This window comes from Argentina silus (genome assembly GCF_951799395.1).
Source record: "Argentina silus genome assembly, chromosome: 14".
Classification (NCBI taxonomy): Eukaryota; Metazoa; Chordata; class Actinopteri; order Argentiniformes; family Argentinidae; genus Argentina; species Argentina silus.
In genome coordinates this window covers 19,703,909-19,720,724 of record NC_139668.1, presented here as the reverse complement: position 1 = coordinate 19,720,724, position 16,816 = coordinate 19,703,909, and the positions used below count along the sequence as shown (strand labels likewise).

The 16,816-nt window shown below is 46.1% G+C and overlaps 3 protein-coding genes across 3 annotated transcripts; all 3 read left to right on the top strand.

Moving 5' to 3' along the window:
- Positions 1-4: 4 nt before the first annotated feature.
- On the top strand, positions 5-4,439 carry LOC310815434 (uncharacterized protein). Its single transcript, XM_083685198.1, has 3 exons — positions 5-91; positions 641-753; positions 1,103-4,439. Exons 2-3 carry the CDS (start codon positions 693-695, stop codon positions 3,784-3,786), a joined length of 2,745 nt encoding a protein of 914 aa, XP_083541324.1. The 5' UTR covers positions 5-91; positions 641-692; the 3' UTR covers positions 3,787-4,439.
- Positions 4,440-5,197: 758 nt separating this feature from the next.
- On the top strand, positions 5,198-9,919 carry LOC310814925 (solute carrier family 52, riboflavin transporter, member 2-like). Its single transcript, XM_083684493.1, has 4 exons — positions 5,198-5,437; positions 5,940-6,813; positions 7,084-7,222; positions 8,046-9,919. The coding sequence occupies exons 1-4, from the start codon at positions 5,299-5,301 to the stop codon at positions 8,253-8,255; spliced, it is 1,362 nt and encodes a 453-aa protein (XP_083540619.1). The 5' UTR covers positions 5,198-5,298; the 3' UTR covers positions 8,256-9,919.
- A 4,311-nt stretch (positions 9,920-14,230) lies between these two features.
- On the top strand, positions 14,231-16,447 carry LOC310815071 (riboflavin transporter 2-like; the record flags this gene model as incomplete). Its single annotated transcript, XM_083684688.1, has 3 exons — positions 14,231-15,243; positions 15,621-15,744; positions 16,238-16,447. 3 exons carry the CDS (start codon positions 14,231-14,233, stop codon positions 16,445-16,447), a joined length of 1,347 nt encoding a protein of 448 aa, XP_083540814.1.
- Positions 16,448-16,816: the final 369 nt, after the last annotated feature.

Genomic DNA, 16,816 nt, shown 5'->3' with positions numbered 1-16,816 from the left:
GAGCGGAGACCGGACAACAACATCGCTGGAGGCGCCATGTGGAAACTTTAGTCTGAAGCTGCACAGCATTTTATGACTAAATGAAAACACGGTAGGTGGCGTCGTGTTCATTTATATGCAGAGAAATGCCGTGTATTATCAGGAAAAAAAGCTGCTACTGAAACAGAAGAGAAAAGCATGCTGGCTAAAAGCTAGCTATGCTAATGATAAGCAACGCTGTCTGTTTCCTGAGTGAGTTCTCCCTGCAGCGAGCTTATGCCAGAGAAGCTAAATGTGCTAGCTTTGCTAGCGAGCCAACGTTAGAAAAACTGATAGATGAAATCGCAAATTATTTCCAAGCGTTGAGATATAACATTATCAGAACCTGCTTAGAACCAGTTGTATTATGTGGTTAGCTTAGCTAGCACCTAAGTACTTTATGTCACACCGACTAGCACTGCACCAGTAATAGTATGAATATTTTGTCAAAATTTCACGATATGTCACCTTTTTTTAACCATTTATCCAGGGAAAACAGCCTTAGAGGTTGTATCATATGATTCTATCAGTATAACAGAAGTAGCTAATGTTAGTTTAGTTGACATTGGTTATTGTTTTTTTTGTTTTTGTTGACGTTGCTTGTCTGACCTGTATTTTGAAGCTGATGACGTCCCTCCAGAGGTTCTGAGTGTTTGTGTCTCACGCAAACAGCCATGGAGGAGGAACAGGACCTCACTCTGAGTGGAAACGCTGCCGTTGCTGATGCTGAACTGAGTGAGTGTCCACCTTGTAGTTTAGAAGGAACTAGCAGTGATCTTTTCTTGTATGTATTTATTTTTGATGTATAATGAATAAGGTACTACTGAATAATTCAAATGCTATTTCATACTGTTCAGAATTATCAAAAGTCATTATCCTCATGACCCCTTTTAGCACATCTTTATTTATCACTTAGTGCTAAATCATATCTAGGCCTCGTTAGAATCAGTTGTTTATTACATTGTCATAACATCTCGTATAACTGTTGTAACAACGTAATAACACATTTTACAACTGTGTCGTAACAATGCAATAAGGCCTCGTCTCTTGTAATTGCGTTGTGACAATGTAACATTTCTTTCAGGGGATGAAAACTTCAGGAAGCTTCTGGAGGACTTTTCTGGATCTCAGACTGGGGAACAACTGGGATTGGATGAGAAACCATGTAGAAACAGACTCTTGATTCAAGTAGGACTAATGAAGGAGGACAACCAACTGAAATGGGAGGCTGTAGTGGAATGGCTTCAAAAGATATTCCCAATGTATCAGTCTGCTGATTTCCGTTGTCTTATTGAGAGAGGCGTTGCTACAACTTTGAGTTTAGGAGGCGACGCACGGCTAGCCTTCCTCGAGTCGAATGTGAACTTTGAATTCGTCGGGCCGATATGTGACAGCATTGGAGTCGGGAGAGCAGATCTCTTGGAGATGACGGATTTCTCTGAGCGAGCCGAGTCCATTGAAGTAACGAATGGTTTGATACTGGAGTTGAGCAACTTTGTCATCAGGGAAAAAATAGACCCCATCATCTTGGTCTCTTGGCTACGAAATTTCAACCCCCAGTTCTGTGGCAACGGCAACATTCAGAAAGCCAGCAAAGTGCTCCAGTCAAAGCTGAGGAAATTCAGACTGCATTATCGTAATTACCAAACAAGGAGGCAAAGGAGGAACGCGAAGATGGAACACTTTCTGCAAAGTCCGTTTGAGCTCGTCTCCAGTGACGACGAAGGAAAGAGATCAGTCGGGAAAAAACGTGCGACAAAGAGGGGCGACAAGTCAGCAGTGAAGGTCATCAAGGAGGAAGACGAGGCTTACGCCGTAACGCCACGCCAAACGGAGGAAGACAACGTTTGTTCCGTGGTCCAAGTGAAGGAGGAATGTCCGAGTAATGAAAGCCTCCCCATGGTTCTGACCTCTGCTGATCCGGTAGAGAATCCCGACGCAAGCAAAGGAGAACCCCTCACGCTGCTTGACATCGCCATGCTCTCTGTGCAAAAGCTGTCGAGTGTGTACGGCGGGAAAACTGACGCCTCGAAGCAGGTTTCCCACGATCTTCTCAAGAACCAGTACACCCTGACGTGTAAAGAGAACGCAGCCATGAAACGATTTGACGAGAAAGTCTTGTCCCTTAAGGAGCACCACTCGCTGGCCACGCCCTTGCATTTTTTACACTGCCACGCCCATTTTCTCGTCGACATGCACGAAGCCATCGAACAGCAGATGATGAGCTTCGAAAGCGAGATCATGACGTCGACGGGGGAAAAACTAGGCCGCGACCGGATCCCGAAATTCGACGGTTTCGTGAACTTCACCGAAAGCAACACGTCGCGCTTCATCCACATGGCCTGTGACATCCTGAGCCCACGCGCAGCGGCGAACCACAACTACAGGAGACACTGGGTAGCGTTCTGCGACGAGAAGAACAACCCCTCCAAGCTGGCGGTCAACCGATCGAACCGGTTCAACAACTACTTCGAAGCGGCAGCCGGTCTGGTCCACCACCACGGCGAGATCGCCCTCTTCTTCTCCGACCTGCTGTTGCTGGACAACGACAGCTGCCCGAACATCATCCTGGAGAGCGTCACCGAAGACGCCAACGATGGCGTCATAAAGGCCCTCGTGTGCGTCCTCGCCATCATCTACTGCAAAATACTGGGTCCTTATTGGCAGTTGCTGAAGAGCGGGGGAGAGTACTCTCTCTTTAGCCAGTACATACTCTGCCTCTACCAGAAGCTCCTGGAGTGGGCCAAGGACGCATCGTCCCTCCTCCAGCCGGAGAACGTCGCAAATGTGTTCCTCCAGGTTCCTTTGCAAGAGCAGACGTTTGATGGCGTGTTCACGTTCTGCGGCCCGGGGAACATGCACGTTGACCTGATAAGGGTCTGCCTGCAGAAGATGGTGAAGGTGATCGCTTCGGTCACGGAGGCCAATCTGATGGACTTTCTGCCCGGAGGCGCGCACTCTCAAAACCCCCCGCTGGAGCTCTCCACGAAGCTGATGACCTGCACGTTCTCCACCCTGATGGCGGAATACCCCTTCGGCCACGCCTACCCGTACAAAAGGAAACGGCCGGATCAGTCCGCTAAACCTCTCGCTTCCACCGAGGAGGACGAGGAAGACGAGGAGTCGTCCAGCGAGTCTGAGAGCGACGAATGTCCGCCGCGACCCGCCAAGAGGGCCGCACACGCGAAGAGAGGTGGGGCCCGCCACGCCAAAGCGAAGAGGCGCCGCGAGGGCAGGGCGAAGAAGAGCGGCCGGGCGAAACCGCTCGGAAGTGCGAGGAGAGATCCCGCTGACAAGGCAACCGACAACTACGCGTACAGGAAGGAAATCATCGCCGCCGTGGCGAAGAACGGCGGGTCTTGCGTGTGCAAGAGTGATGTCGACGAGTTGCTGGGACGGTTAGCGGGGGCGAGCCACGCCCAGAAGAGAGAGGCGATCCGGTGCGAGATCAGTTACCACAAACTGATCCTCGGCTGCAGAGACCCAAACCTGGTTCACATCGGTTTCTCTCTCACGGACATGGTCGCCAAACTGAAGAGCGTGCTGCCCGGGGAGGACGGTGGTTGGAGTAGCAGTTCAGCCTCGGGGTCGTGTGAGGAGGATGACACTGCCCTTACGACCACAGAGTCTACCGATGCTCCTCAAACTGGTCTTGAGCATGACACTGACAACAACACTCATCAGTCAAGTATTGACATGGCAAACAGAAAGGATATTACCTTTCAAAATTACAGGGAGAACTTTGATGAATTTCCATACATATCATAGCAAGTTACGTTACGTGTCATGTTTTGCAAAAGTCTTGTGAGGTTGGCCTGGGAAGCCATTTTGATATGGCATGTCTTGATATGAACACCAGGGCCATTTCATTGATTGTTGATCACTCATTCTTGCATGTAACACATCCTTGACCGAGCAGCACCCATGAAGTCTGTGCAGTAGACTTGTCGGTATCACTAATTAAATGCCTTTTGTGCCTGGTAGACAGGAAAACAGCTTGTGAAAAGTCCATCCTAAAATGATCTGTTTATTGATATGCATTCTAAACAGACATCACTTAGAACCCCATTATGAAGTCACATTTATCTGTGCTGATGAATCACCCTTTTGCCATCCTAAAGTATATTCCTTATCTATGCTGAGGATTATGTATAAAACTTCCTGTTTTTATTCTCATGAAAGTTTTTTTTTTTTTTTAAAGAATGTTTTTTGTTATTTCTATTTTTGAGAACATGGTTAGAAAATAAAATATTTCGTTTACTTTTCCAATTTGTGTCTGGTTTCAGTGACGAGATTAATACACGTGTCAACATGTAACATACAGGTCAACATATAACACAGTATTCATGGTTTCTTCATGTATAATATAATATCTAGGGGTGCTTACAGTCTGATGTTGAGTCTTATGTTGAATTCAACCAACTTCAACAAATACTGAAGTTGAATCCATGAAATGGCATATTTTACTACTACCATTACCTCTGATATGTTTATTACATTCCGATAGGCTACAGCATCATTTAGTCTGGAGTATGGGTTATGTGTTGAATAAACCGTCAACTGTTTTGAGACTTGGTGTCATGTGCGTTGTTAGTGTTTCATAACACTTCCATACAATATATTCACCTACAAGGCTGCTTTGTGATTGACTAATAGGCCTAGTCTCACTTTTCTAAGTACATGGTTGTGAAAACCGAGTACGTAAGGATGCTGCAACATTCTTGGGTGTTTCTGAGATTACAGCTCAGTCGGGCAATGAGTTCGTTCATTATGTGTGATGTTATTGTACTTGAAAAGGGGCGGGTGGGAGACGGCAAGTTGTATAAGGAGCAAATCAAGTCTTACTTCATTTACAGACGTGGGAGAATCCTATGCAATACGAGTCAGTGCACTTGATTTTCTCTCTGGCGGACTGACTTGGTCCTCCGATCCGCCCCGGCCGCGCGGAACTGCGTTAATGTCTCATGTGCCGCTCTGTACCGGGGGCCGGAGCGGGTGAGCAAGGAGGTTAAATCGCATGCACCACATTTCCTCTGAAGCGCGTCCCCGCCCCTAAAACCGACCAAACCGGCGCTCTTACGACGTAAGGGGCGGAGAGCAACCCATTATTTGCGTAACTGCGCTCCACGATTCATTTGTTTTCCTACTCTATTACGCCCAATCCCGATCTTGCCGGCGGATCTTTTCAAGAGACACGACGTGTTGCTCACATGGCACCGGCCCCAAGCGAACTGTTTTGAAACGAAAAAAGTACGTCTCCTGACTGGTCTTCTTCGCGGGATGGATGGAATGGCGAGTACGTGGTGGAGCGGTGCGGCGATGACCCACGTCCTTGTGGCTCTCTTCGGCATGGGCTCCTGGGTTTCCGTCAACTGTCTGTGGGTTGAGCTACCCGTGGTTGTCAACGTTCTGCCTGAAGGTCAGTAGAGTTTAAACTGTTTTTCTTTCATTCTCTCTCTCTCTCCCCCCCCGCCCCTCTCTCTTTTATGTTGTGTCTTCGTCTTCATGCTATATGTTGTTGTTTTTTATACGTGTTATATGTTGTTGATGTACATTAATCTATAGGGCTCATGAATTCACTGCACACGAAGAACATAATTGCAACTTAGACACAGGTAGTAATGATACAAGACTATAGTAGTACTCTATTAAACCCCAATAAATTTACAGCAGCAAAAACGGTCAGAAAATACAAAAACACAGCAAACAAGCAAACAAACTATCAACATGAGATATGCCCATAAGCCACGACAACAGGGTCAGGGTCATGTAACTGACAGTCTGACTGACAATTGTTTCTTGTTTGAAGGGTGGAACCTCCCTGCCTATCTGTCAGTCCTCATAGCCCACAAGACAGTCAGGACACACACACTGTAACCTAGACTGTGACAGTCCAACTGACGATTGTTTCTTCTGTGTAGAGTGGAACCTCCCTGCCTATCTGTCAGTCCTCATAGCCTTCGGGAACCTGGGTCCCATAGCTGTGACCATAACCCACCACTGTGCCCCGGGCCGCCTGAACGAGCGCCTGGTCATCCACGGCATCCAGGCGCTGGCGGTCGTGGTGTCGGCCTTTCTCGCCATCTTCTGGTCGGAGGTCGTCACTGTCGCCGGGAAACAGACGTCTGTGCCGTTCCTGCTGCTGACGTTCCTGCTGGCTCTGGTGTGCTGCACATCCAACGTTACCTTTCTGCCCTTTATGTTCCGGTACCCGCCCCAGTACATTCGGACCTTCTTCGTGGGCCAGGGCCTCAGCGCCCTGTTCCCCTGCGTCGTGGCCCTGGGCCAGGGCGTCGGGAAGCTGGAGTGTATCGTGAAGAACGGCACGGTCCACCCGAACCACCTGGAGCCGAACTTCCCCGCCCAGAACTTCTTCTGGTTCCTGTTTGTGATGCTGGCGGTCTCCGCCCTGTGCTTCCTGGCTCTGACCCGGCGATCGGCGGCGGTGGAGCCGGCGGCGTTGACGCAACAGCCGGACACCCCCGACACGCCTGTCTCCACGGACGGCGGCGGCGGGGAGGAGGAGGAGGAGAAACACCCGCTGCAGAACGGAGGGACACCGGTGTCAGAGGACCAGGTGGAGGTGGAGAAACAGGACCCGACCTTCTGGACGCCACGGAACATCTACCTCCTGGTGCTGCTCGGCTTCTCCAACGCCCTGACCAATGGCGTCCTGCCGTCGGTCCAGAGCTTCACCTGTTTGCCCTACGGCACCATGACCTTTCACCTTTCGGTGGTGCTGGGAAACATTGCCAACCCGCTGGCCTGTTTCGTAGCCATGTTTGTCCTCTGCAGGTGGGTGGGTGTGGCAGGTTGTCCTCTGCAGGTGGGTGGGTGTGGCAGGTTGTCCTCTGCAGGTGGGTGGGTGTGGCAGGTTGTCCTCTGCAGGTGGGTGGGTGTGGCAGGTTGTCCTCTGCAGGTGGGTGGGTGTGGCAGGTTGATGGAGTTACACTGTCGATTGATATAAGTATAAACACACTGTTGTATGAATATTTAAAGCAATAAAGGTTTTATTTGACTGTCATTAATACTGTTCTTCTTCTCCTCTCCTCCTCTCTGTGGCAGGTCGTCAGCTGGCCTGGGCGCCATGGCAACAGGGGGCGGGCTGTTTGCGGCGTACCTCATGGCCTTGGCCGCCCTCAGCCCCTGCCCTCCTCTGCTGGGCCCTCCTCTGCTGGGAAACCCTGTTGGCAAGTCCTTGGTGGTCAGTTATTTTGTGTCCAGTTATGTCCTGTAAATGAATACCAGTGCCTTTTCAGCGTTGTTGTTTTAGTGTACTGTATTTACTCACTTTGCCCCTGCTTGTGGAGTGGCCTTTCACTAAAAAGCATTCACCATTTTAGTCTAGTTATTCAAATGTGTGTTGAGCTAGTTACATTTTAAGTGTTTAACTGAAACCAGGGTATCTTTTTCAGGGGAGCCCTGCTTGCAAAGATGAACCAGATCATAAATGTACAGTCAAGTTACTAACATAATACAATTCATTACATATCGATTACAAAGGCAATTTACACAATATAATCAATTAAAACCTTTATCAAGGTCTTAAACTGACCAAGTGACACAAGATAATCTAGCTTTTTGAAGGTTGTTTTGTGTTTCTTTAACCATAATTCCAGTCACAGTGCGTTCCCACCATTCCAACCCACTGCGGTAATGATTGTTTGTCGGCTAAAGCTAGATTGTGGCTAACTGACCCAACTTTGAGCTGTCATTAATTTTAATTGAGATGATTGATCACCTGCCATTTTAAATACGCGTGTTGGTCGGTTGAATGTTTTTCCCAAGGTGAGCCACAGATGTTTTTAGCTGCCGGTGTTTTGTTGATTTCAGTTGCTCTGCAACTACAGTTATTCAGCCGTTACTTTAAAGCCTTTTAAGTGGTTCGACCAGCTCTTCCATCCTATTGATTATGAAAGAGCGTTTGTTAGTGTTTATAGTATTTCCCCTCACTTGCCTGGGTTATCATGCACGCTATGTGTGCCCTGGTCTGCCCTGACAGTCTGTGCCTGTCTGACCCTCTGCAGGTGGTGTCCTGGATCATATTCACAGGGGTCTTCTCCTACCTGAAGGTGGTGATCGGGACCCTGCTCCACGAGGCGGGCCACGCGGCCCTGCTGTGGTGTGGTGTCTTCATCCAGGCTGGCTCTCTCATCGGGGCTCTCTCCATGTTCCCTCTGGTCAGCATCTACCACGTGTTCTCCGCATCTCAGGACTGCGTGGACAACTGCAGTTAGGCACCAGCACTTGAGCCACAGCTAAGGGGGAATCAAGCTAAGAGTTGAGCCATGAGGAGTAAACACACACACCCTCTACTAGGCCGAAGAGATGGCCTAGCAGGGGAGGCTGGTGGAGGTAGAAATCGTCCTCCGATTTCTGCCTCCCCTGGCGAGAGGAAAAGCATTCCTGGGTTAACGGGAGCATTGAGTTGCTGTGTACTGGCTAAGTGTGTGTCCCGCAAGTGCTTTTAATTGCGTTTTTAAAACACTCCGATTTCTTGGGTTTACAATAGTTGAATGAGCTGCTATTGGGTGTTTCCACTAACTTAAATCATGTGAATAGTCTGATTTGCTCAGGGACTGACTGAATCAACAACACACACGTATCCCCTGCGGACTGTTGTCCCGTGGCCTTGAATGATAGGAATAAGAAACCCGCACGTTTGAAATGTGCCTTTTTAAAAGACCTGTCCAATACGACAAGCACTTCTCATCGTCACGTTAAGCACCAGATATTAATGGATGTGTGAAAATGAATGCCATGTGCCAACGATTTACTCCTTTGCTGAAAGCAATGATTTACTTGTGTTCCAATTTTTCCACTTGATCTTTTAGGCTAGCCAATCTGAATCTTCCATGTTGTTTACATCATTCCACAATGCGGTCAGAAAGAGCGGGTGTTTGCTACGTTGACATTGAAGTTTCGCTTTTAGAGAGGTTGAAAATTACTTTTGGGAAAGGGTCATTCATTATGACGTTCTATGTACTGTGGTAAACCAGGGGAGGCCGGTGGAGGTAGAAATCGGAGGACAGGCTCATTGTAGTGGATGGAATGGAATGCATTGATTGAATACAATGAGCTTGTCCTCCGATTTCTACCTCCATCAGCCTCCCGTGGTGGTAACAATATCAGAATCTGTGTCGTTGCAAATGTAATAATCCACTGTGTGGAGAAGAGTTGTATCCATAAGCTATCGTACTGTGTCGTGTCCTTCTCTGTCTGATGTCCATTGAAGCCTATTTCTCGTTGCTCTGTACAAACATAGGTAAAAATGACCCATTTTGATTTACCTTTTAGATTACTTGACCATGTTCAGTTTGATACATTTTCTACTAACAATTGCATTTCCTGCATTAAAGTTATAACTGTTATTGACTTTCAATCAATGTTATCAAATGATACATATTTGAAAATGTTTTGAGTTCTTTGCCATTCCAAATTTAAGATCAGTTAAAGTTAACAACATGTACTAGCAGTTAACAACAAATGATGGGAAAACAAGGGATACTGTCTCGTTAGCTTTTCAAGGAATAAAGGATCACTTTTATGCTACACCGTAGTACCTCCTGCAACGATGGTTATATTGGGAAAACTTGACTTCATGTTGAAAATGTGGAAATTATTTCAATGCAAAATGCCATGACTTTTTTTATGTTAATACTAATGTTTTGTATGTAAACTTGAACTTGATTGAACTAATATTAATATGAATTAATATGTGATTATTTTTTAATATTTCTATGGCTTTTTTATGTCAAATGATAAAAGGAAACAGCTTGTTTTGGATTGCCTTTGAAATGTGTTTTTTTCCCAAATTGAATGTTTGATGATAAATGTTTTCGAATGCTTTGAAGAAATTAAGAAAAAATATCTTGAAAAATAAAGATGTGGCTTCCTTTGATGTTGAAGCACCACTTTAATGCACACAGTTACCAACTGCAACAGAAACACATATTGGTTTATAAGTAGACTACATTAATTAATTAATTCATATTCTACATGTTTGGTTGGGCATTGAGGCCTCAACCTAAAACATGAAATGTGGAAACACCGGTAATATGAGAGAACTCATGGTCATTTTCTTTAGACCACGTACGTCGTTGACCTTGCGGCTAAGTAGTTACACAGTGCCACGAAATGACAGTTGTAGGAAGGGTGTACACTGGATAGCAAGATTGTGTCGTCTCTGGAGACTCGTTAAAGCTCCACACAATGAAGAGTGCCAGGAATGGCCTTCTATAAGGTGTGTAACATTGTTATTTGTTAAACAGGTGAACAGAGGCCCAATGTAAACCACAGGTGGGGTTTTTTCCTCATCCTGTTGTTCCTATACATTCTCTAGTCTGGAAATGAGCTCTGCCATTATGTACAGAGTAACACAAGAGTTGAGATGTTGTGTTAATGTTTACATGAGGCTGCTGAGGCTTGTGTTGTTGATTGCTAACTAAATGATTGAATTTCGAGTCACTCTGAAAAGATTCAGTTATGCATTGTGCTTTCCAATCGAGGTCTGTTAGTGTATATGTATACAAATGGAGAGGTTCAAGGCCTTTGCAAAATACCGCAGTCGAAAGAAAAAAAGTGTATGAGACAAAAAGTGTATGAGACATGCAAAACACATCATATCGCCCCCCCCCTCCCACACACACACACCTGTACCCCCCCCCCACCTCATATCAGGCCTCCCCTCCCACCTGTCCCCGCCCCTCCTCATATAATCTTGTTCATTATGACAAAACTGATCCGAGATCTGCACTTCTGCTCTGAGACGCTTTGTGAAGACCCCTGGTATCAAACAGCTATTAACACCAGGCCTATTTTGCTCTGTGTGTTTCGGTTCGGTCAGTGTTCCAGTAGATGTCACGATGCTGCCCTACATGTAGACTGACTTTATTAAGTTATTTTTTGGTTAATTTTTCACCTGCGGTTGCCGTGGTTACGAATTAGATTTCAAGAACCACCTGTGTCTGAGCTCTCTCTCTGTCTGGCAGTTTATCAACTAATCAGAGTGAACTGAGTGATTTTTTTTTTTTTGAATTATTAAGAAAATTCACTATACAAAAGATAAATACAATTGAAAACACAGCAAAAAACATCTTAAGCCTTGAACTCATAATCATTTCCACTCAGATTAGTTCCCAAGTTCTCCTTAGAGAGAATTACAGAAATCTTTATTCAAGAATGTGTTGGCCCACTCAAACGAAAGTGAAGCTGTTAGTTGTGTAATTGCAACGTGATATCTTTCAAAAAAATCTGAATATCCTCTGTGCATATTCAGCAGGTAATTATCCACAACATAATCTGTTAAACAAAGCTGTGTCATGGTTGGCTAAAACAAGCACACCCACCGAGCTAAGGAGTATAATCCTCTGGCTACTCCAGAGTAGGAACAGTATAGGACCAGGACGTTGCCTTTTCTCTCTGTGGACCGCTGAACTCCCTGTCAGCCCGCCTGTACATGTGAGTACCTGTGCAAGGATGAAGGCTATTTTACTGTTGTTTTCTGCCTTTGTTCCTCTCTGAAATGTAAGATCTTCGCTCTACCATCTTCGGTGGGTTTACTTTGCTCATCATTCAATTGTCTGGTAAAAAAAAGAAAGAAAAAAGGTAAAGAGGATGGAATATGTTTTTGAATGTGTTTTTTTTAGGATTATGCTTGAAGGTTGTAATATTTATACTTATGTGATTGAATCTGTCTGTTCACAAAATAATGTGTTGGCTATATTCTGGTGTTAGATGTTGAGTGTAATATTGATAATGTTTGCCTTATGCAAAGCCTGACAATGTTATTGCTGTTTATATACTGTATATCAGGGCCTAGAACATCTGTTACAATGTTAGCTAATGTCTTACTTTCATCTTATCCACCATGTGGCTTTGAGGAGTCTGAAACATGAAACCTGAATTCCCTCCAATTGTTTTTCACTTCTTGTTTCTGCATCAGATCAAAGACACTCAGCGTCAAGCCGCTTTCCCTGTCAATAAACAATGCCTTCCTTAGATGTTTTCATAGAAGTTATCCAAGACTTGTCCAAGTAACCGGTGTACAGCAGGGGGTCGTTGATGCTTATGTACCTTTTGTCTCCTTGATGGTGAAGTTTTAGGTATTTGAAGTCTTACATAAGGTCAAGCCTGGCAGCGGACTACTTTGATTACCGCATTGGTTTAATCTTGATAACACAACCTCTTTTAGTAAACTGTGGGGGTGGGTTTTGGCAATAATACAGTAATGTACAGTACCAGTCAAAAGTTTGGACACACCTTGCCAAGAGTGTGCAAAGCTGTAATCAAAGCAAAAGGTGGCTACTTTGAAGAATCTAAAATATAAACCATATTCTGGTTTGTTTAACACTTTTTGGTTTATTACATAATTCCATATGTGTTCCTTCATAGTTTTGACGTCTTCAATATTAATCTACAATGTAGAAAATAATAAAAATAAAGAAAAACCATTGAATGAGAAGGTGTGTCCAAACTTTTGACTGGTACTGTACATTAAAATAACTAATTTAGTAAATAAATGGTAAATAGATTACAATGCTTTAGAATGTGTCATACAGTATACTGTTTACTTGTAGACTGCAATCTCCCCCTCTTTGCAAGCATGACCAATTAGATGATGAATACATCTTTTGATGCTCTTCTATTGATGCTCTTCTATTATCAGTGACATAACCTGGGGTCATTGGGTGTTTTGGGTCACACACAGACACACACACACACACAGACACACAGACACACAGACACACACACACACTTGTGACCGACCCACTTGTGATCAAGTTGCTGCAAACAATCCTCGCACTCTTGAGTTCCTCACATGGGTCTCGAACCTACGACCTCTGAATTTCCAACACATGTGACCGTCCAAAACACCCATGTAAACAAGCTACACCACTGAACAGCAGCCGATGGAGCGAGAGGGGATATTTCAACTTGTGAGGAGTGAGATTAACACTTTATCAACTCGGTTGCACTCACACACACACACACACACACACACACACACACACACACACACACACACACACACACATACACACACACACACACACACACATACACACATACACACACACACACACACACACAGATACACACACACACACACACACACACACACAGCTCATGTCTGAGTGGCACCACGGTTCTCCTCTCCTGATTTAACCAATCGATCTGAATACATAAACATCAACAACATGTATATTTTCCCCAGACAGCACTGATGGTTACTGTGTCTGTGTCAGTCAACAGTAAAATAGTAACATTTTACAACATAAACACAATACACTGTCTGGAACCTCAGGTACGAGATCAACACTAGCATGCAGGACAGGTGGACCAGGGGAGATGTGGCGCAGCTGTAAAGCCTTTTATTCTGACACTCTTCTCTCAAGGAGTAGAATCAGTATGTTCCTAAATATCCAAATGTAATAATAATAACTGCTCCTACCAAGAAATAACATGTGTTGCCTTTGCTCTCAGGTGAAAAGAGATTCCTCTCAGTTGAAGCCTGGTTAACGTGTGGTAAAGAGAAAATAACTCTACCAACAACAAACATGAATGTCTCACAAACATTTCCTCAGTCACTCCTGGCTGTACTTGTGTGCCATACAAACCTGCATTCCGGAATCCAAATGGATGTTCCGTTTTACAAAGTGACATCACAGTGGAGAAAGGTAGACCTTTCCTCCACCTAAGCTTTTATAGGATAGTGCAGCACATGCTGTTCCGGCTGAGGAGACAAATAGTAACCAAATGCAGCAATAAGTCACTTAGCTTGAAGGAGTATCTGTTGAGAGCAGTTAATCTCTCACTTCAAACTGGTTGTTGTGTCGGACCTGGCATGTGTGTTTATGTGTGTGGGTTTCATGTTTTACTCGTACACGTATCTTCCCAAGCACTACATCTTATAACATTTTAACATTATATTTTGCACTGATTTGTATCTTCACTTCCTTGTTTTTCTGTTGTACATTGTGCATAGCGATCTGTTTGATTATTTCAGTGATTAACTACAAACATTTCTATGTGATTCTAGAACTCCCCCCGTGACACCAAGCAGTGTTCTACTCCTTCTAGAACCCCCAGTCACACCAAGCAGCGTTCTACTTCTTCTAGAACCCTCAGTGACACCAAGCAGCGTTCTACTTCTTCTAGAACCCCCAGTGACAGAGCGGGGTTCTACTCCTCTACTCTACCCAGATCCAACATGTCCCTCTTCACCCACCTGTTGGCCTGCCTGTTCGGCATGGGCTCCTGGGTGTCCATCAACGGCCTGTGGGTGGAGCTGCCCCTCCTCGTCCCCCAGATCCCAGAGGGCTGGTACCTGCCCTCCTACCTCTCCGTGCTCATCCAGGTGGCCAATGTGGGTCCTCTCTTCATCACCCTCATGCACCGCTTCCGCCCGGGCGCCGTGAACGAGACGGCGGTCATCTACGTGATCATCGCGGTGGGCATCGCGGCGAGCTTCCTGATGGCGTTCTTCTGGAAGGAGACGGTGGTCGTGGGGGGCGTCCCGCACAGCGTGGCCCTCCTCGTCCTCACCTTCTTCCTCTCCACGGTGGACTGCACCTCCTCCGTCACCTTCCTGCCCTTCATGATGAGGCTCAAGCCCCAGTACCTCACCACCTACTTCATAGGGGAGGGTCTGAGCGGCTTGCTCCCGGCCATGGTGGCTCTGATCCAGGGGGTCGGGGTGGTCCACTGTGTGAACAGCACACAGGTTCTGAACGAGACCCTGAGCGGCGCCAGCATCTACCAACTCCAGGCCCAGTACCAGCCCGCCAACTTCTCCGCAGAGGTCTTCTTCTTCTTCCTCAGCGCCATGATGTTGGTGTGCTTGGCGGCCTTCCTGCTGCTCAACTACCACCCCGCCGTGGCGCGGGAGAGGCCCAGCGGGCGCTACCCTGGTGGGGCCATGGAGAAGGGAGACGCGGCCCACCGGCAGAAGAACCAGACGGAGCAGAGGCCCATGATCGACCCACTGCGGCGTTCCGACGTGGAGCCCAGGAGCAGCTTCGGGACCGGGGCGTACAGCTGGACGCAGGTCCTGTACATCTTCTCCATCCTGGCCTGGGTCAACGGCCTGACGAACGTGGTGCTGCCCTCCGTGCAGTCCTACTCCTGCCTGCCCTACGGGAACCACGCCTACCACCTGTCTGCCACCATGGCCGCCGTGTCCAACCCCCTCGCCTGCTTCCTCGCCATGTTTTTCCCGATCAGGTACGTTTTGATATCAGATAAAAAACATCTAAGTAAGAATCTTTTAAGAATGTGTTTTTCTCATTCAACTTGATATATAGATATGTACTGCAGGTATAATTTTATTTTATACTTTATAGTACTACTACTATTACTACTACAACTATTACTGTTTCTACTACTACTACTACTAATAATAATAATAATAATAATAATAATAATAATAATAATAATAATAATAATAATAGATGTGTGTAATAATGCATTTAATTCATAACACATTTTTCTGTTGTAAAATCCTCAATAAGGCTGCTCTATTTCACCTAACACTACTCTACACCATGAACCACTTACAGGCCTACTGTCTGATACTGTCACCTTGTCTCCCTGACCGACAGGTCCCTGCTGCTGATCGGGGGTCTCACAGTCATCGGCAGTGGGGTAGGAGCGTACATCATGGGCATGGCAGTGCTGAGTCCGTGCCCCCTGCTAGTCCACGACACAATCGGAACCGTCCTCATTGTGAGTTCACGCACCATAGAGTTATAACCACTAGGGACACTAGAGGGCGCACTCCCCTGAATGGTTCAGAGGTTCAGAATGTAGATTTGAGCTTTAAAACACTGCTAAATGGCCATGATAAATTAGTAGAGATCACGGAATGAGATCGCATGATAAATAATGTTCAGTGAAGACAGTGTTTTTTCGTCCAATCAAAACGTAGCATATTCACGTTTTCAGCGTGGCCAAAAAGGCCAGGAAAATACATATACTGTATATGCCATTCAGCTGACGCTTTTATCCAAAGCGACTTACATTGCAGTGAGTGCGTACATTTCAGTTTTCATGTTCCCAGCAGGAATCAAACCCACAACCTAAGCGTTGTTAGTGCCATGCTCTACCAACTGAGCCACAGAGGACTATGTGCTACACCTTTAAACCATGGCATCCCATAGAGGACCATTGAATAAGCTGATAATACCAAACCTCTGCCTTGCTTTGTCCCTTGCTTCAGGTGGGTGCCTGGATCATCTTAATCCTCACTCTGTCCTATGTGAAGGTGATCATTGGAGTGATCCTGCGCGATGAGGGTCACAGTGCCCTCGTGTGGTGTGGAGCGGTGGTGCAGCTGGGCTCCCTGTTGGGCGCCGTTACTGTGCTCCCATTGGTCAGTGTGTACAGCTTCTTTAAATCAGGAGACCCATGTAACACCACATGCCCCTAAATGAGTGCAACAGTCCAACAACGTTGGGGGTGTCATGTAATGTTGGGGGTGTCATGTAATGTTGGGGGTCTCATGTAATGTTGGGGGTCTCGTTTGCTGTGAGTTTGATGTGCAGTGCCATGTTACAGCTGATATCAATCATGTTGATTCCCTCTCCCTGACTGGGTGTGGATGTACGTCCCACACACCTGAAACAGGGGTTGTTTCAATCGTCGTCAATTGAAGGGATAGTTCACCCAAACTACAGCACAGCATTAGTTAGATGGTCCGGGCCAGGAGGGACTCTTATCACACAGTGCGGTGAAGCAATGGAAAACAAGTGGAACACAGTAAGGATTTCCAGCAAAGGATTTTCAATACTTTCTTGAA

Coding starts and splice junctions, on each gene's coding strand:
- LOC310814925 (XM_083684493.1), top strand. CDS start 5,299: ATGGATGGAATGGCGAGTACGTGGTGGAGCGGTGCGGCGATGACCCAC. Junction 5,438..5,939: donor TGTCAACGTTCTGCCTGAAG/GTCAGTAGAGTT, acceptor TCTTCTGTGTAG/AGTGGAACCTCCCTGCCTAT. Junction 6,814..7,083: donor GCCATGTTTGTCCTCTGCAG/GTGGGTGGGTGT, acceptor TCTCTGTGGCAG/GTCGTCAGCTGGCCTGGGCG.
- LOC310815434 (XM_083685198.1), top strand. CDS start 693: ATGGAGGAGGAACAGGACCTCACTCTGAGTGGAAACGCTGCCGTTGCT. Junction 754..1,102: donor CGTTGCTGATGCTGAACTGA/GTGAGTGTCCAC, acceptor CATTTCTTTCAG/GGGATGAAAACTTCAGGAAG.